Source organism: Pelodiscus sinensis, chromosome 2, assembly GCF_052426305.1.
Source record: "Pelodiscus sinensis isolate ZL-2025 chromosome 2, ASM5242630v1, whole genome shotgun sequence".
In the NCBI taxonomy this organism is placed as follows: Eukaryota; Metazoa; Chordata; order Testudines; family Trionychidae; genus Pelodiscus; species Pelodiscus sinensis.
In genome coordinates this window covers 63120070-63136522 of record NC_143053.1, presented here as the reverse complement: position 1 = coordinate 63136522, position 16453 = coordinate 63120070, and the positions used below count along the sequence as shown (strand labels likewise).

Below are 16453 nucleotides of genomic sequence, written 5' to 3'. Positions count from 1 at the left end.
AGATTTAGTGGGTCTTTACTAAAACCAATAAATCAAACTCTGGAAGATTGATTGCGGCAGTATCAATCTTCCCCATAGTGAAGACTTGGCCTACCATGGCCTAAAGTTCACCTACTATTGTATGGGTCATTCACCTCATGTTCTTGGGTCCCTTTGAAGTTCCCTTGATAGATTCTTTAGATTTGATTACTCTTAATCATTTTGGAGAAGTGGCAAAATTTGCCACATGGTTCTTCAGCTTCTTTTTCACTTTTTTTAAGGAAAAGTATTACACATCCACAGTCCTAGTAGGAATCCTTTTGTTAGTGTACTGTCAGCCTTTCCCAATATGAAAATAGATCACTTGTATTCATTGTCGGTTTTAATTGTTGTTTGTTCTGTTAGCTGGTTTCTAATCTATGACAAAACTTTATTTTTATTCCATACTAGTCTCTTCAATAACACATTATGAGGAACAATGTAAATCCTTATCAGAAGTTCCAATACATTTAATCTGATTCTATTTTAACCACTATTTTGTTCAGATGGAGTATATATTCTAATGCTGTAAGGAAATAAACTTTTCCTTTATAGAAGTTGTCATCCCCATTATCCCATATAAGTCCATATGGTGCTAAACTAAAGTTCAGTGGCCTGATATCTGTAGCATTTTCTATCCTTCAATTCTGTGGAATAGCTGCAGATTTGAATGAAAATTTGTATATTTCTGTTAGCAGTTGTAGCGTTTCATCCTTAACAGCAATGATGCAGCAAAGCACTTAAGCATATGCTGACTTTTACACAAGTCAGCAGTTCTATTCACATGGTTAAATCTGAGTATGCTTTGCAGGTTGGCTAGAGAGACTTCAGACAGCTTGGGCGATGCCATTTCTTGGAAATATATCTATTTCTTTCACATCTCTTTCTGGGCACCTTAATCTCCTCATCTTAATCCATCTTAATCTCCTAGTCTTAATTATCTGAATATTATAGGTATTTCCTCAACATCTTTGGTATTGATGACTGATGCAAATAAATCATCTAGCTTTTCTGTAATGTCTTTATCCCTATTAATTGTTCCCTTTGTACCTGAAAATCCACTGCGACAATTAATTTTCTCACAGATGATTTACTTCTGTTATAACTAAGTATTTTTATTAACTTGTTATAAATTTAACTAATCTGTTTTCAAAATTCCTTAGCCAAATCCTTCTCATTTTTCTACTGTGCCATTGTTCCTTACTACTAACTTCCATTGGACTAACTCTCTATTTTTTAAGGATACTTGTTTGACTTGAAAAAATATTTTATGGTCTCAAACAAACTGTTTATTTCCTGCCTGCTTTTGTTGTTAAGTGACATGTGCATATCTTTAGTAACTCATTAATGGCAGGCTGAAGTAGACTCCATGGTGAGGCCACATAGTGGTATTGTAATTTCCTGTCTTGAAACAGCAATTTATATCACTTTTTGTAAGTGTGTCAAACTGGGAACAAATGGAAAATTAAGCAAAGTAACTAAAGCTGTAGAGTCCCAGAAAATTATTATGAGTTAATGCATGGAATATCATTTGAATGCAAATCAGTGAAACAGCTGAGTGCTTCATATGAAAGCCACAAGATTAGAAAGATGAAGGCTTCAACCTCAAACAGTATTTGGCATGATTTCCATAGAGATTCTGCATTCATTGACTTTGCATGCTTGCAAAGAATCCACCTGGAGGATCAGTGTACATGCTTAGCTGTACCTCATCCAATAAAAGAAACAGCATTAGCATTCCGTTTTATGTGTGCCGTGTTCCACAATATGCAAATTTGTAGACAGGGTATGCAGGAAAATGCTAAATTAGTTAATACTCCCACAGTGACAAAATCAGATGTCCAACTCTTGCACATGTAATTTTTATTAGAGTTAATGGGAACTGTAAGTGATCAGTAGCTCTGTTAATCTGGCTATTTAGTTAGGTGCCTACATTTAGATGTCTGTACCTAAGTGTATACACCCATAAAATGTGGGCCTAATCATAACAAACATTTCAGTATGATCTAGAAATTAAATAAAACATATACATAGTTTGTGCAAGCAATTCCCATCCATGCTTAAAATTACTCCACCCCATATCTTTTAAAGTGTCAAAGATAGCAACACCAGGAACATCACTATGAAATATCTCAGAGGAGTAGCCATGTCAGTCAGTAACTTTAAAAACAATGAGTAGTCCTGTAGCACATTAAAGACTAACAAAAATAGACAGTATTAGGAACTTTCGTGGGTACAGTACTACTCATCACAATGAATGTTCTGTAAGGGAACCTCTCCTGGCCAGAACTAGGAGACCAATCCATTTCTTCACACTGTAAAGCCCTATTTGTTGCTTCTTATAATGACGAGCATTAAAAGATTTTTAAAATGGAATATGTGGAATTAAATTCAGCTCAGGATTATTCCATTTTCCCCTGACATAACCTAGGGAACAGAGCTGCCATTAGCAGAGAATCCAGCTGGAATCCAGATGGGTTTATGAAGGGGATGGTTTGATGAGATAACATGATCTTGGTAACTAATTGACCATTCATTATCAGTGCGAAATAGGTCAATGGAGGGATGATAGGAATTACTAGAGAACTTTTTGGGTGTCTGGCTGATGAGTCTTGCCCACATGCTCAGGGTTTAGCTGATCGCCATATTTGGGGTCGGGAAGGAATTTTCCTCCAGGGTAGATTGGAAGAGGCCCTGGAGGTTTTTCGCCTTCCTCTGTAGCATGGGGTACAGATCACAGCTAGAGGATTCTCTGCATCTTGGGGTCTTCAAAGTATTTGAAGGCTTCAATATCTGAGATATAGATGAGAGGATTATTCTGGGAGGGGTGGGTGAGATTCTGTGGCCTGCACTGTGCAGGGGGTCAGACTAGATGATCATAATGGTCCCTTCTGACCTTAAAGTCTATGAAGTCTATGAGTCTATGAAATGATTGTGCAAGGTGCCTGTAATCCCCCCTTTTCTGTTTGGATACCTACAACAACCCAGGACAGCTCCAAAAGAGACAATGCCGTGTAAGGAGGTATGACTATAATGTGATTACATTTTCCACACCAGTGCCCCTCTTAGAAAGCTGCTACTAGTATTTATGAAGTCATGACCACTGCTAAAGCAGTGCTCCCATTTTGTGACAAGAATGCCCATGGGGTGTGAATTCAGGGCACAGAGTCTGAACGAGAAATTACTTTTCCTTTATTGGAAGCCCATGGTTGTTTGCAGTGTTTATTGATTAAATCCTGCTGAGTAGTGCTGTATTAATTTAGATGGAATATATGGGCCAAAGGTAGGCGTTAACATTACTGAGTCACTGGCTGACCATTAAACAGTTTCAAATTAAGTTAATTTGAAATGTAAAGTATTAAGTATGGTTTTATTTTAAACAACTTCTCTTGCTCTCTTTCCCTTTAAAGAGAGCTTTTAGAAGGAAAAACTTTCTTGTCTGCTAGTCTCGGCTAAGTCTAGACTACAAGCCTCTTTTGAAAGAGGCTTTTTCAAAAGATACTTTCGAAAAAGAGCGTCTAGACTACAACCAGTACTTTTGAAAAAGCAAGCTGCTTTTTCGAGAGAGAGCACCCAGGCAGTCTGAATGCTCTCTTTTGAAAAAGCACAGTTTGCATTACAGTACCTAGCACCTTTTTACGAAAGAGCACTTTCGAAAAAAGGCATTATTCCTCGTAAAACAAAGTTTTCCGTTGTCAACAAAACCGCTGTGTTCTTTTGCTTTACTGCCGACAGAACACGACGGCAGTCTAGATGCAAGTAAAGATTTTTTTTTAAAAAGGCCACTTTTTTTGAAAAATCCCTGTAGTCTAGACACACCCTTAGAGGGCATTAAAGATGGTAATAACTGTCCTTTGTGGAGAAAAGAGACATTAGCACTGATGGGCTGGAGCTGTCCCCGTTGCCATTGTTAAATCCAGTCCCCATTCCCAAGAAGACAGAACAAGACAAGCACACACAAAGGGCAAAGAAAAAAACATCAAAGACAAAAAATGCTGCTTCTGTGGTCGGTGCTGACTCTGGGCTGCTACATCACTGCTGGAAAAACACAAGTACCACTCTGTCTTGTCAATCACTCTGGATCTGACAAACTTGTACCACCTGTTTAAGAGCTTTGCTTTTAGCTGCCTTTTTCTGATCACAGGCCTACCGCAGTGTTGCAAAATATACAGTCTTGGCCACCTGGGCAAGACTCTTATCAGACAGATGGAAAAAAAGGAGGGGACTAAGATAGAGAAGAAATGAGATGAGGAAAGAAAAGGATACATGGGAAGAAGGGGAGGAGAATGGAATCCTACATTCTTCATGACGTTTGGAATTCAACCAATGCTAGTAGACATGGTGATGTCAACTGGCCCAATCTGGTAAAGACTTTTTTCAGGTTTAAGATGATGAAGGCTGGAGTGATGGTGGCGAGAAAATGACTCAGAGACTAAAGAATACAGTAAAAGAGATCAGAACTAGAATTTCCATGAGAGAGCACACTGTCTTTCTCTCCTGCCACAGGCAATATCAGCTTTGCAAACAAAATGGCAGCCGTCTTTCCATATGAGTAGAGCACTTAGAAATTTAAAAATACAATGCAAAGATAACAAAGGCTATTGTGCCAGTATATTATGTAATCATTTCTATCAAGACTAAGCTATATTCTTGAGACATTCATGTTCATTGTTTGCCAAAGAAATTTTCCCCACCTAGAATTTCATGGTAAGAAAAATGCAGTGTTCCTTTCTCTGTCTCTGTTTATTCTTCCTGAGATGACAGAGCCCCTGCAAACAGCCTACTGCTAATTAATACAGAGTTCCATTTTTGATCTGTTACAGTTATTTTCCATTTTATGCTTGATCATGTAAACTATGGGCAAAAAGTGAAGCTTTCCCTCCTCAAAGATTCTCTTTGATTTATAACTGTGTAATTCTTATACAGACTCGCCTGCCTGTTTCTGGTTGTCCTCCTTATGATGCAGACTCTTGGTGGAATGTAGGCATTCAAAAGGATGGCTAGCTCAAGCACATTCTTTTCATAAAGTTAAACCTAGCTTTATGTACTACTTACGCATCTGATAGTTAATTTGTCAGGTTTATAACTCAGGGTTCTTCTCTGTCTCTTTAAAAATTACTGCTTCTTATTCCAGAAATGGTGTTGAAATTCTAATGGGTCTTCCTTACTCAAAGATCTTAACACTGGTATCTGTACTCTGGTGTTACTGTACTGTGTCTATATTTCGGAGCATGCCAATATATGACCAGGACAATGCTGGCTAGGAAAGGATATATACTAGGGGATGAACTCTCAGATAGTTTATTCCTGGTACTTCCTAAATTATAGACTATGCGTCTGTTTCCAAGCATATGACTATAGGTCTTTCAAAATTTTCTTCCAGCAAGAATGCAGATTGCCTTGAAGATCTGATCGTAGATCTTTGATTTATCAGGGTGTGTGGGATTTCACAGTCAGTTTCTTGTTTTTATCAGATTCATTTTTTCTAAAGAAGGTACAGACAAACAAAAAATTAATGAAAGAACACTTGAATTTTGTGAAGCACAGGAAAATCTGCCCGGTGCATCTCTGTTTCATTAGCTCTGTGGCTTGCGAGTTGTCATAGTTAATGCAGAGTGATAGCCAAAAGCTGATTCAGTTACAATAGATAAACATTTTTAAAATATAGTTGAGCTAAAATCTATTGTAAAAGATGCCACAAAATTGCAAGAGATTTAATTCAGGATCCATTTTATCCATCAGCGAACAGAAGTTATCCAATTAAGAAATAGAATATATGTTTTCAAATCCAAATACCTTAGTGATACTTTTAAAATATCTGTCTTTTCTAAAGAAAATTAGCTGTTTCCCTGTACATGAAAAATCCCTGGCATGGCATATCTGCATTTCCTGTGGTCTGAAGATAATTATAACCCTTTATATCTGCTTTGGCCTTAGGAACAGCTTCACAGATATTCTACGGGCTATCCTGTTGTCCTTGGAAGTTCTCATTGAAGATCAAGAGCTTCAGATAAATGGCTTTGTTTTAATTATTGACTGGAGCAATTTTTCCTTCAAGCAAGCCTCCAAGCTAACACCATCCATCCTCAAACTGGCCATTGAAGGGTTACAGGTATGCAAAATGTGGGATGCATGCACGCACTCAGTTAACTGGGTTTTGTCATTACAGTCAGGATAATATTTCTCAGTTAGCAAGGGTGAGAAAAATCAATCAAAAAATCATTTGACTAAAATCAGTTGTAGCCTAGACCAAATTTCAGACATTTATTTTTGATTATCTATTGCTTTCATTTGAATACTAAATCACTCTTGCCTGAGGCATGTATTACAGTACTTACGATAGCAATTAAGAATAATGTTTAGAGATTTGAGATTTAAGCCATCAGAGTTCCTAGAGATTAAAATCCAGCAACATCTGCTTTATATGAAGCATGCTGTACATGTGCAGGGTAAATGTGTCTTTACAGGATGGTAAAGGAAAGGGGGAGTAGTTGTGTATCAGGAGATGAAAATATACAGCTGAATCCTATTCTCAAATACTGTATATTTGGGTTGGGGGTAATGGAGAAGAGAGAGGGAAGACTTCGATGGGAATCAATGTTCTGGCATTCAGACGTTCCTAATTTTCTGCAGAAGCCCTCCAAACATAATAATACACGAGACATTAAATTACGTTTTGGTCCAGTTCAGGGGAAATATGTGCATCTGACACTGGTAAACAAATAGAAACAAGGTAAAACTTTATAATGTGGCCTAGTTAGCCAGATGAAAAACAGATTTGTATAAAATGGGGCCACTGCATACTTTAAAAGAACAGTTATAAAGAGGATTGTGATCAATTGTTCTCCAAGTCCACTGAAGGTAGGGCAAGAAGAAATCTGCAATTTGTAGCAAGGTTAGATATTCAGGGGGTTTGGTTTGGTTGGTTGGTTGGTTGGTTTGTTGGTTTTTTTACTATAACAGTAGTTAACACTATGGAAAAGGGAAGTTGTTGAATTACTGCCATTGGAGGGTTTTAAGGAGAGTTTGAATAAACATTTTTCACAGATGGTGTAGCTCAGGGGTGGGCAATAATTTTAAGGGGGGGGAGGTACTCTAAAATTTTGACAAGTGGTCAAGGGCCACACTTCTGTAGATGGGGAGTGGGGTCTAGGATGGCAGGTGGGGTGTAGAATGGAGCATGGGATAGAGGACTGGGGTGCTGGAGGGAGTGTGGGTTTTGAGATAGGGTTTGGGTGAAGAAGGGAGTTATGATCTGGGGGCAGAGGAATGGGGTGCAGAGTCATGGAGGGGTATTTGTGCAGGAAAGGATTCTGGCCTGAGGGAGGCGTATAGGAAGGAGTGCAGGGTCTGGGAGGACATTGTGACCTAGAGGAGGTGGGGAGAGGGGATACAGAGGGTTTGGGTGATGGCCTGGAGCACATAGTTGGGGGGAAAGAGGGACTAAGGTGCCAGAGGCAGGTTCTGGCTAGGTGGTGCTTAACCTACATGGCTCCTAGCCAACAGCTCTGCAGAGACCTGAGCCTCCCTGCCTGTGTGTTGGGCGGGCTGCTCCGTGAGGCTCTGCTCCAGCACAGGGAGAGAGGGGAGGAGGGGGAAATGAGGGAGGCTTCATTCGCTCCCCCTGCCTTCAGCAAAATTTCTCATTTCCTACTGGCTGGAAACTAGCCAATGGGAGCTGAGGGATTTTGTTTTCTTCTCCCTGCCCAGACTGCATAGAAAAAGTAGCTGTTTTTTAATAATGGTGCTGAGGAGACGGCCCCAAGCCTGGCGGGCTGGATCCTGCCTGCTAGCCACCTGTTGCCCACCCTTGGTCTAGGTCCTGCCTCAGTGTGAAATGTTGGACTTCATGAATTCACAAAATCCTTTGGCTCAGTCTGGCTCACTAGCCTAATGCCCCTAGTTGAATACGTCAAGAAATCTTTGGTTCTATCTACTTGACAGTTTTGTAATAAAGTCCATATTAACTCCTTCCTGTGGGAATATATTAAGCTGAATCTACAGACTTCTTAGGTATCCTCTCAGGTCTTTTCATAGGCTTCTTCCTAAAGCTTCTCCCAGGACATTGATTGGAAAGACCCAATCAATGTTCCAACCCCTACCCTCTCTCTCTTGGAAAATTAAGCCACATTCTACTCTCTCAGCCTGTCTTATCATGGAGAGTACAGATTTAACTCACCCCCCAGTCTCCCTCAAATTCATAAAAGAGAGCTGTCCTTATAAGAATGGCCATACTGGGTCAGACCAAAGGTGCCTCTAAACCCAGTATCCTGTCTTCTGACAGTGGCCAATGCCAGATGCCCCAGAGGGAGTTAACAGAACAGGTAATCATCATGTAATCCCTCTCCTGTCATCCATTTCCAGCCTCTGACAAACAAAGGCTAGGGACACTTTCCCAGCATGCGCTGCTGAGAGGCCTACAATTTTCATGTGCTTTGGAAATTGCAACCTCTTCCCTCCAGAATGTCTTTGTTCTGAGTAGAAACCAGCAACAGGCTAGTGCTGGAACCAGAACCTGTCTTAAAGGGCCAGAATGCCCCAGTACAGTCCCGTAGGTCACCTTGTTTGTTTCTGTTCCTAAACAGAATGAACACAAGACAAAACTATGTAGCACTTTAAAGACTAACAAGATGGTTTATTAGGTGATAAACTTTCATGGGCCAGATCCACTTCCTCAGATCAATATGTGGAAGAAAATCGGCACAACCATATATACCAAAGTGATACAATAAAAAAAAAAGTGAACGCATGTGAAATTGACTAATCAAATCTTAGAACAGAGTGGGGGTGAGGAGGAAGGTAAGTTTCTGTGAGGTAGTGACATAGGGGTGATAATAGGGAAAACTTCCTCACAGAAACTTCCCCTATTATCTCCCCTATGTCACTACCTCACGGAAATTTACCTTCCCTCCTCACCCCCACTCTGTACTAAAATTTGATGTGTCAATTTCACGTGTTCACTTTTTTTTTAAAAATTGTATCACTTTGGTATATATGGTTGTGCCGATTTTCTTCCACATATTGATCTGAGGAAGTGGGTCTGGCACATGTAAGCTCATCACCTAATAAACCATCTTATTAGTCTTTAAAGTGCTACATAGTTCTGTCTTTTGTTTCAGCTACACCAGACTAACACGGCTGCATCTCTATTACTATTCAGAATGAACATAACTCTTAGAAACAGGTTGGTAAGCATGTTAATAGAAAAGGCCTGTAAAATTATATTCCTGCAAATATTTTAAAATATTAGAAAGAAATCAGGTGTTTTCATGAATGGTTTAGGTACTTACATGGTTACCACTTAGCAGCTCTCTTCCAAGTATTTATGTAGCTATCATCACAACACCTTCTGTGCCACAGGGAATCAGTATTAACCACAATTTTACAGATGGCAAATTAAAGCAAAGAGAGATTAAGTGATTTGCTGAAAATTACATAGGATTGAACCCAGATTGTTTGAGTCATAGTCTAGTGCTTTAATCTAGTGCTTTTTATTACAGGTTCTGAGACTGCATTATTTTCTAATAAATCCCTGTAATGTTGAAGGATTTTGTTTATCTACAGGCTGCCGATCTTAGTGGAGGATGATTTCTTAAAAATTGTATTTGAAAAGAACACACAGGGGATTGCAATAAACATATGTGGAAATAAAAATAACTTGTGGAATAAACAAAACGAGGGGAATGTGTTGATGTGCTGTGCAGACTTCTGGACAATTTTGTAATGGGAATTGAAAACTCCTGAATTTGGATTGCAGAAGTTGGAAAACACCACCTTCCTGCTTCTTGAAGGTCATGGCACATCATAACTTCCAAACAGCCATTCTGTTCATCCCACCTTCCCATTTTTTGTTAAAATGTAATCTACCAGTCTGACGTCAACCAATACAGGCCATTCACCAGACATCAGAATAATCAGGAACTTCTTTAACTCACATACTAATTACAAAACCATTGTGGAGATTTGAAATCAAATGTTCTTACATAAAACACAGCCTTTTCAAGTGACTGATTTTCCTCTATGACAGTGGTCATTGTTTAGAGTTTCAGTATGTTTTTCTTTTTAATACAGTTGTCAATATCCTAATACCCATTTTAATTATTTCAGATATTTTTGAAATATAAGCAAGACCCATATTGGAGAGCAAAGTACACAGAACTTCAGCATGAGTGTGTTGCTTGAACTTTGGGGAGCTCTTGAATATACAGATTCCCAGGCCACAAGGAGCCATAGTGATCATCTAGTCTGGCCTGTATAATACAGGCCATAGAACTTCCCCAAAATAATTCCCGGAGCACAGCTTTTAGAAAAACAACCAAACTTAATTTTAAAACTATTAGTGATGGAGAATCGATCTTGAACCTCAGATTGTTCAGCTGTCAATTACTCTCACCTTTAAAAATGTAGGCCTTTTTTCTGATCTGAATGAAAGGTCTCAGGGAGGTTCTACTGTTAAGGTTTAGCATGTTTGCCAAATATTTAAATGGCTTTAGTGCTTTGTAAATTCTCTCCACATGCAGATATCCAACCAGGCAGGTTAACAGACTATACCCATTCCTTTTTTTTTTTTTTAATGGAACGATATTGGGCCAAACACATCCCTACATCAGGCCAGTGAAGTGGATGGAGTTACAACGGGGATAGAATTAGTTCACTATTTTATGACTACATATGGAATTGAATCCAGTTCCTAATCTTTAGGGGAGTTTCAGATACAAATTTTGCAGATTCTCCTCTTAATTTTATATTTGGCCGAACTAAACTTCTTATCTGAATAATCTCTCTCTCGCTCTCTAAAAATAAACCTTTCCTGCAGGATGACAGTGAAGTCATGTATTACTCTGAGTCCCACAGCCCCTCCCTCCACCCTCAGCCATGTGGCCTCCTCCCTGCCCCATGCTCCAGGGAGCTGTGAGCCACTCCACTCCCACTCCATGTTCAGAGGGGGGAGTGGGAGCCGCATGGCCTTCAGTCAGGCGTGCCATCCTGGGGCTTCAGCCCAGCCCACCCCGGCAGCCAAAGGAGAGAGCCATTCCTGGCAAGGCCGGGGAGGCGGGGAAGTGGGTGGGGCCGGGTCTGGCCTGGCCTCACCCTCTTCCCCCCACAGCAGCTGGGGGAGAAAGCCAGTCCTGGTAAGGCCTCAGTCCCTCCCACTTCCTGGCGGTTGCAGGCAGGGAAGAGTTGGGGCTGCCAAGGCTGGGGGGAGGGGGAAGAGCCAGGGCTGTCACAGCCTCAGCCTGGCCCAATACCCTGGTAGGTGGGGGGCAGGAGAACTGGAGCTGGCAGCGGCACAGCCTCTGCTCTGCCCAGCAGCAGGGAACAGGGGGAAGTGGGGGATGGCCTGGCCTGATGGCACGGGAAGGGGGAAGAGAGCTGGAATTGGCCAGGGCTGCCACGCCTGGGCCTGGCTCTTCCCAGCTACTGGGGGGAAAAGAGAGAGGGGGGTTGGCAAGCACAGCGAGCAGAGGGCACAGCCCCATAATTTCTCTTAATCTTAGGAAAACTGAACTGGATCCAAACTCACTGCTTTGGGCCCCGCTTTCTTTGAAATATCAGATTATTGAAAAATAAACATCCATTGACTGAATAATATTAATCTACGTAATAATGTTTCTTGCTGCCTATAAGGTGAATCACATTCTCCAACCTGGTGAAAGATAGATGCTCGTCTTTGCAACTAATCCTTCCCCATTTTACTCAATCTATTCTTGCAATGCAACTACACTAATGAGAATTGATGTTATTCAGTACACTTGTTAATTAACCCAACACTCCCTCCACTAGTGGTGTACCTAATACGCTTGATAGTAATGAAATTATTCATATAGAGATGTCATGCATGTCATGTCTTATTTATAAAGATATACAGATGTATAAATGCTAGTTAAATATCAAGTTTGGCCTGAAGACGCATTTTCCTCAAATTCACATTTTTTATGAGGTCTGAATGTCTCTGCGTGTAAGATCGCACCAATGAGTTCATTGGTTCATTGGCAGCTCTCCTTTTTCTCAATTACCCTATTTAATGACCTAAAACAGAACTAGTATCTCCAGCTTAAACATGGGTTGTTCTAATGCTAATAACTATGTGGACAGTGTGGCACTTTCAATTATACATCAAATGGGCAAGGACAAATGTGTTCTAAGCAAGGCTCTGATTAATGAGGTCCATCCTTTCATCATGAGGAAATAGTTGCTTATATGTCTTAATAGATGCCTTATTTCTTTCTAGAGTTTTCCATTTTCTATTTCAGTATCTTTCACTGATGTCTGAGGAAAGGATAGATCTTACAGAAAAATAGTCATACAGAGACAAAGTGGGAAAAGATTATATTTATATCAAAACAATTTACTATGCCAATAACTTGCTGGGGTTTTATTTCTGTTTGTTTTTAGCATTTCTATGTGAACAGCTTTTCCCCTTCACAGACTTTCTCTTTCTGCTTGCTCCTGCTGTGAAGTCATATTTCTAGGTCTGTGACATTGGTCTGTTAATTATCCCTGAAGTTTTGGGCAACACTGACTTGTAATTTTAATTAAACAGAGATTAGTTCATCAGGGTTTACTTATAACGACATTTCTTTAAATGATATATTCTTGGATAATTAAAAAAATTTCAAGAAATACAGAGAACTGTGGAAAACAGTCACCACAATCCCTTTTGTAGAGTGACATATTTGTAGTGTTCTCTGCTGCAAAGCCATATTTATAGACCATGGTCTCATGAGAAAATTGGGGGAGGGAGGGAGTAGCTGCTGCAGTGGATGTGCACTATGTGCAAGGAGAGGTACAAAATTTCCTTTTCCCTGACCAGCATTTCTAAAGGCTGCAGCTATTGAACTGCAGTCATTGCTTTCTGAGTACAAGAGAAAGAGCAATCCTAGGCATATTGACCAGTCCAGAAGGGGTATGTATAGATGGACTGGGGCCATGGTCCATCCCCTGCACTCAAGCAAGTACCAATATAAAGATGCCTGTGGGCTACATCTTTTTGAAGATGCATAGACTTAAACAATCATAGAATACCAGCACTGGAAAGGACCTCGAGAGGTCAACAAGTCCAGTCCCCTGTACAATTAAAAGATTTAAAGACTAACAAAACATGTAGATGCGGCGAGGAGTCCTGTGGCACCTTATAGACTAACTGAAGTGTTGGAGCATAGTGTTCCATCACTTCAGTTAGTCTATAAGGTGCCACAGGACTCCTCGCCGCTTTTGCAGATTTAGACTAACACGGCTACCCCTCTGATATAAAACACGTAGATGGTATCATGAGCTTTTGTGGACACAACCCACTTCTTCAGATGAATAGAGTTATTAAAAGGTCCAGTTTTGAAATAAATAGGGAATGGAAGAAGGAGAAAAAAGGGAAAGAAATGTCAGAGTCTCCATGCTACATGAAGCTGACAGAGAAGTTGTAAATTGTTCTTAAGTACCTATTGTTTGGATTTTTATGTCATTAGGATGTGGCATGTAGAAGGCCATCCAGCCAATGTCTTTATTCATACCTTTGTGATAAGAATCAACAAGAATGAAATTAAGTTCCAAGGCTTCCCTGTATATTTGGCTTGTGGAATTTGCCTGGAACAGTACTGAGACTCTGAGATCCATGTTTAAGAACATCAGAATCAGGAAGCCTGCTAACCAACAATTGGGGTCACTGGACAATTGAGACGCTAAAGGAGCAATCAAGGATGATAAGGTCATTATTGAGAAACTAAATTAATTCTTTGTAGGGGCCTGCATGGCTGAGTCATTCTTTGTAAGTGAGAAACTGTCCCAGATTCGAGTATCAGTCTGATCCAGTATGGCCATTCTTTAGTTTTTAAGATTTGATAACTCCATTCTGACATTCTCAGAATAAAATATTCCAATTTTTATTTGATACGGAATTTTTGTTTCCTATATTTTTTGTGTGTTTATTATTTATTTATATCTGAACAAAAACACATTTCAACATGTCAGAATTTCTGGGAATTCTGAGTTTTGATCATCTCCAGTCCACAAAAAGTACCAAAAAATTCTGATAGTTCTGAATAGAGATTATTTTGCTTGGGCCTTTTCCATTGAATAGACACATTTAATTTTTGTGTGGTCAAAATTAAAGGTTTCACTTTCAGTCAACAGTAATCTTTGTGTCCAACTGAGCTGCCATTGTGCCTCATAGAAGTTATAATTCCAGTTCCCTCAAGCTGCCTTTCTCCTTTATGTGCATAACTCCCCAGCTAAGCTCTATTTTTCATAAAGCACCACAGTCTCTCCATGTGGCTGAGCCACCACAGTGCATCATAAGATCCCCCTCAGGCATGGATGTTGGTCAGGTATTTAACTAGCAAATATGTTAACAACTTTCTTCCTAAATAGAAATTAACTTTATTCTTGGCTACTCTTGCTATGTAAATAGTCAGATCAAGATCCTCAATTTGTAAACATGAGTAACAGAAGGTGGGCATAGTCTGTCAGGTAAAAGAACGGATGTAAATCTTGCTACTATTTGGCTGCTATCCCAGTATTATTTCTTATTCAAATTAAGAATAAGACAGCTAATTCATAGCTAGTTACCCCTCTTGGGTAGGAGAGTGAGAAGTCTCACCTCAAGTACTGTAACAAAATACAGGACTATGTACTATTTTGTTTCAGCTACACCAGACTAACAAGGCTACATTTCTATCACTACTCAAGTACTGTGTAGGTCATATAAAATACAGATGTAGAAATATGTATCATCTGCATTCTGTATACTCAACACCTCACTAATGGCAATATATACACTGAACTGGAGGGGCGAGAGAATAGAACCACCTTGTACCCAACACAAGAATTCCCTCATCGTAGATGAACATTTTCCCCAAAGTTATTTCTTTGACAGACTAGATTGGAGAGCTACTGAAGAGATACTCCTTATAGCCCTTCACTTGTCCTCAGCCTGTCAACAAATAGTGTCTAAAACCTGGGTTCCCAAACTGGGGGAGTGTGCCCCTTCTGAGGGGCATGAAGAAATTCTAGGGGTGGGTGCTGAGGCGACACAGCCCCCTCCGCCCCCCATCCATCTGCTTGGGCATCTACTGGAATACGCACAACTCCTAAAAATGGCTTCTTTAAAAGGGCAATGCCTGCTCTGTTCTTAAAAGGGCTTTTTTTTTTGCTCAACAAGTTTTGCTGCTATTTTTTTTGTGGGGGGGTGAGGGTTTCTCAAAAATCAAAAAGGGGGCGTGATGCTGAAAAGTTTGGGAACCACTGATCTAAAGCTAGTAACAGGTATAAAAGAATTAGAATGGGCATCTGAGACCAGATCTTAGTTCATGTGAGTTAGCTCTATTGACTTCAGTGAAGTTATACTAATTTACACCAGCTGAGCATTTGGCCCATTATTTAAGCCATTCTTCGAAGGACACCAACCATTCACACCAATGCAGCTTTTGTCATATCCACACCTAAACACAGATTGACAGTCATCAAGGAAATCTTTAGAGTCTGGCTTTTGTCAGAGTTGGCCTTTTCACAGAACCTTTCCAATTATCTTCCCAAGAAAAGGGAGCTAATGGCTGAATTCTGAGAGTCAAGGTTTCTTCAGCAAGGGCCAACCGAAAGAAAGGACTGACAATCTCCTCAAGAAACAGACCCAGTACTTTCCTGCTTGATCTTATCAGCCTGGGGAGTCTAATCTGCAAGTCATAGCTCCCTGATACCTCTAGGCCCTCCATGAACAACAGTGGCTTACAGTCAAACAGACAAGATCTACATTTGTCTGTGCCAGACCTGACTTTGCCTCCAGAGAGATCATAAATCTGGTCAGGAGCTGATGAATCTTTGGAATAAAGAAAATTGACAACTCCTCACAACAAGAAACATTCAGCTGTTTCTGAAAACAGACAATCCCAAGTTCCCCAGGCTATTCACCACCCTTCACATGTCTATAGATTAAAATTTATTAGATGCTGTAATGGAGGTGAAGATATTTTTCTTTGCCTCCCAGACAGCTCTGACAAAAGATTTCAGAACTTCTTTGAATTCTAAAATGTGAATGCATTTATTTGCTAGCATGCACCCAAAACATGCATTTGTATACAGAAATATATTTGGATAAACAGATACCGATTGGGAATGGATGTACCCATAAATATGTTTTGTAGACCTAATTTACACACCAAAAATTGAAAAACTGGCCCTAAAGAGTTCTGAAACATTTGCTCATTGAATTAAACTCCCACCTCCATGTAGAATATGTTTGATAACACTACAGGTTGGACTTCCCTGGTCCACCACCCTCAGGACCTGACCAGTCCCAGATGAGGGATTTTGCCAGACCAGGGATGGTCATTTCTGGGCCCCCTGCTGCCAGCTCCCTCCATCCCTGGCTCAGCTGCTGCTCTCCCAGCTGGCTCCCCTTTAGCTGGCCCCGCTACCCTGTCAGCCCTCAAGGCCTTATCGGGCA

General features: G+C 40.3%; 1 protein-coding gene across 1 annotated transcript in view; it reads left to right on the top strand.

The window, feature by feature from the left end:
- The window catches only part of CLVS1 (clavesin 1), a 120839-nt gene that overhangs the window by 31023 nt on the left and 73363 nt on the right, over nucleotides 1-16453 (top strand). Inside the window, exon 3 of the mRNA XM_006113635.5 lies at nucleotides 5956-6130. Coding sequence (XP_006113697.2) covers nucleotides 5956-6130 — 175 coding nt within the window. The remainder of the gene's footprint in view (nucleotides 1-5955; nucleotides 6131-16453) is intronic.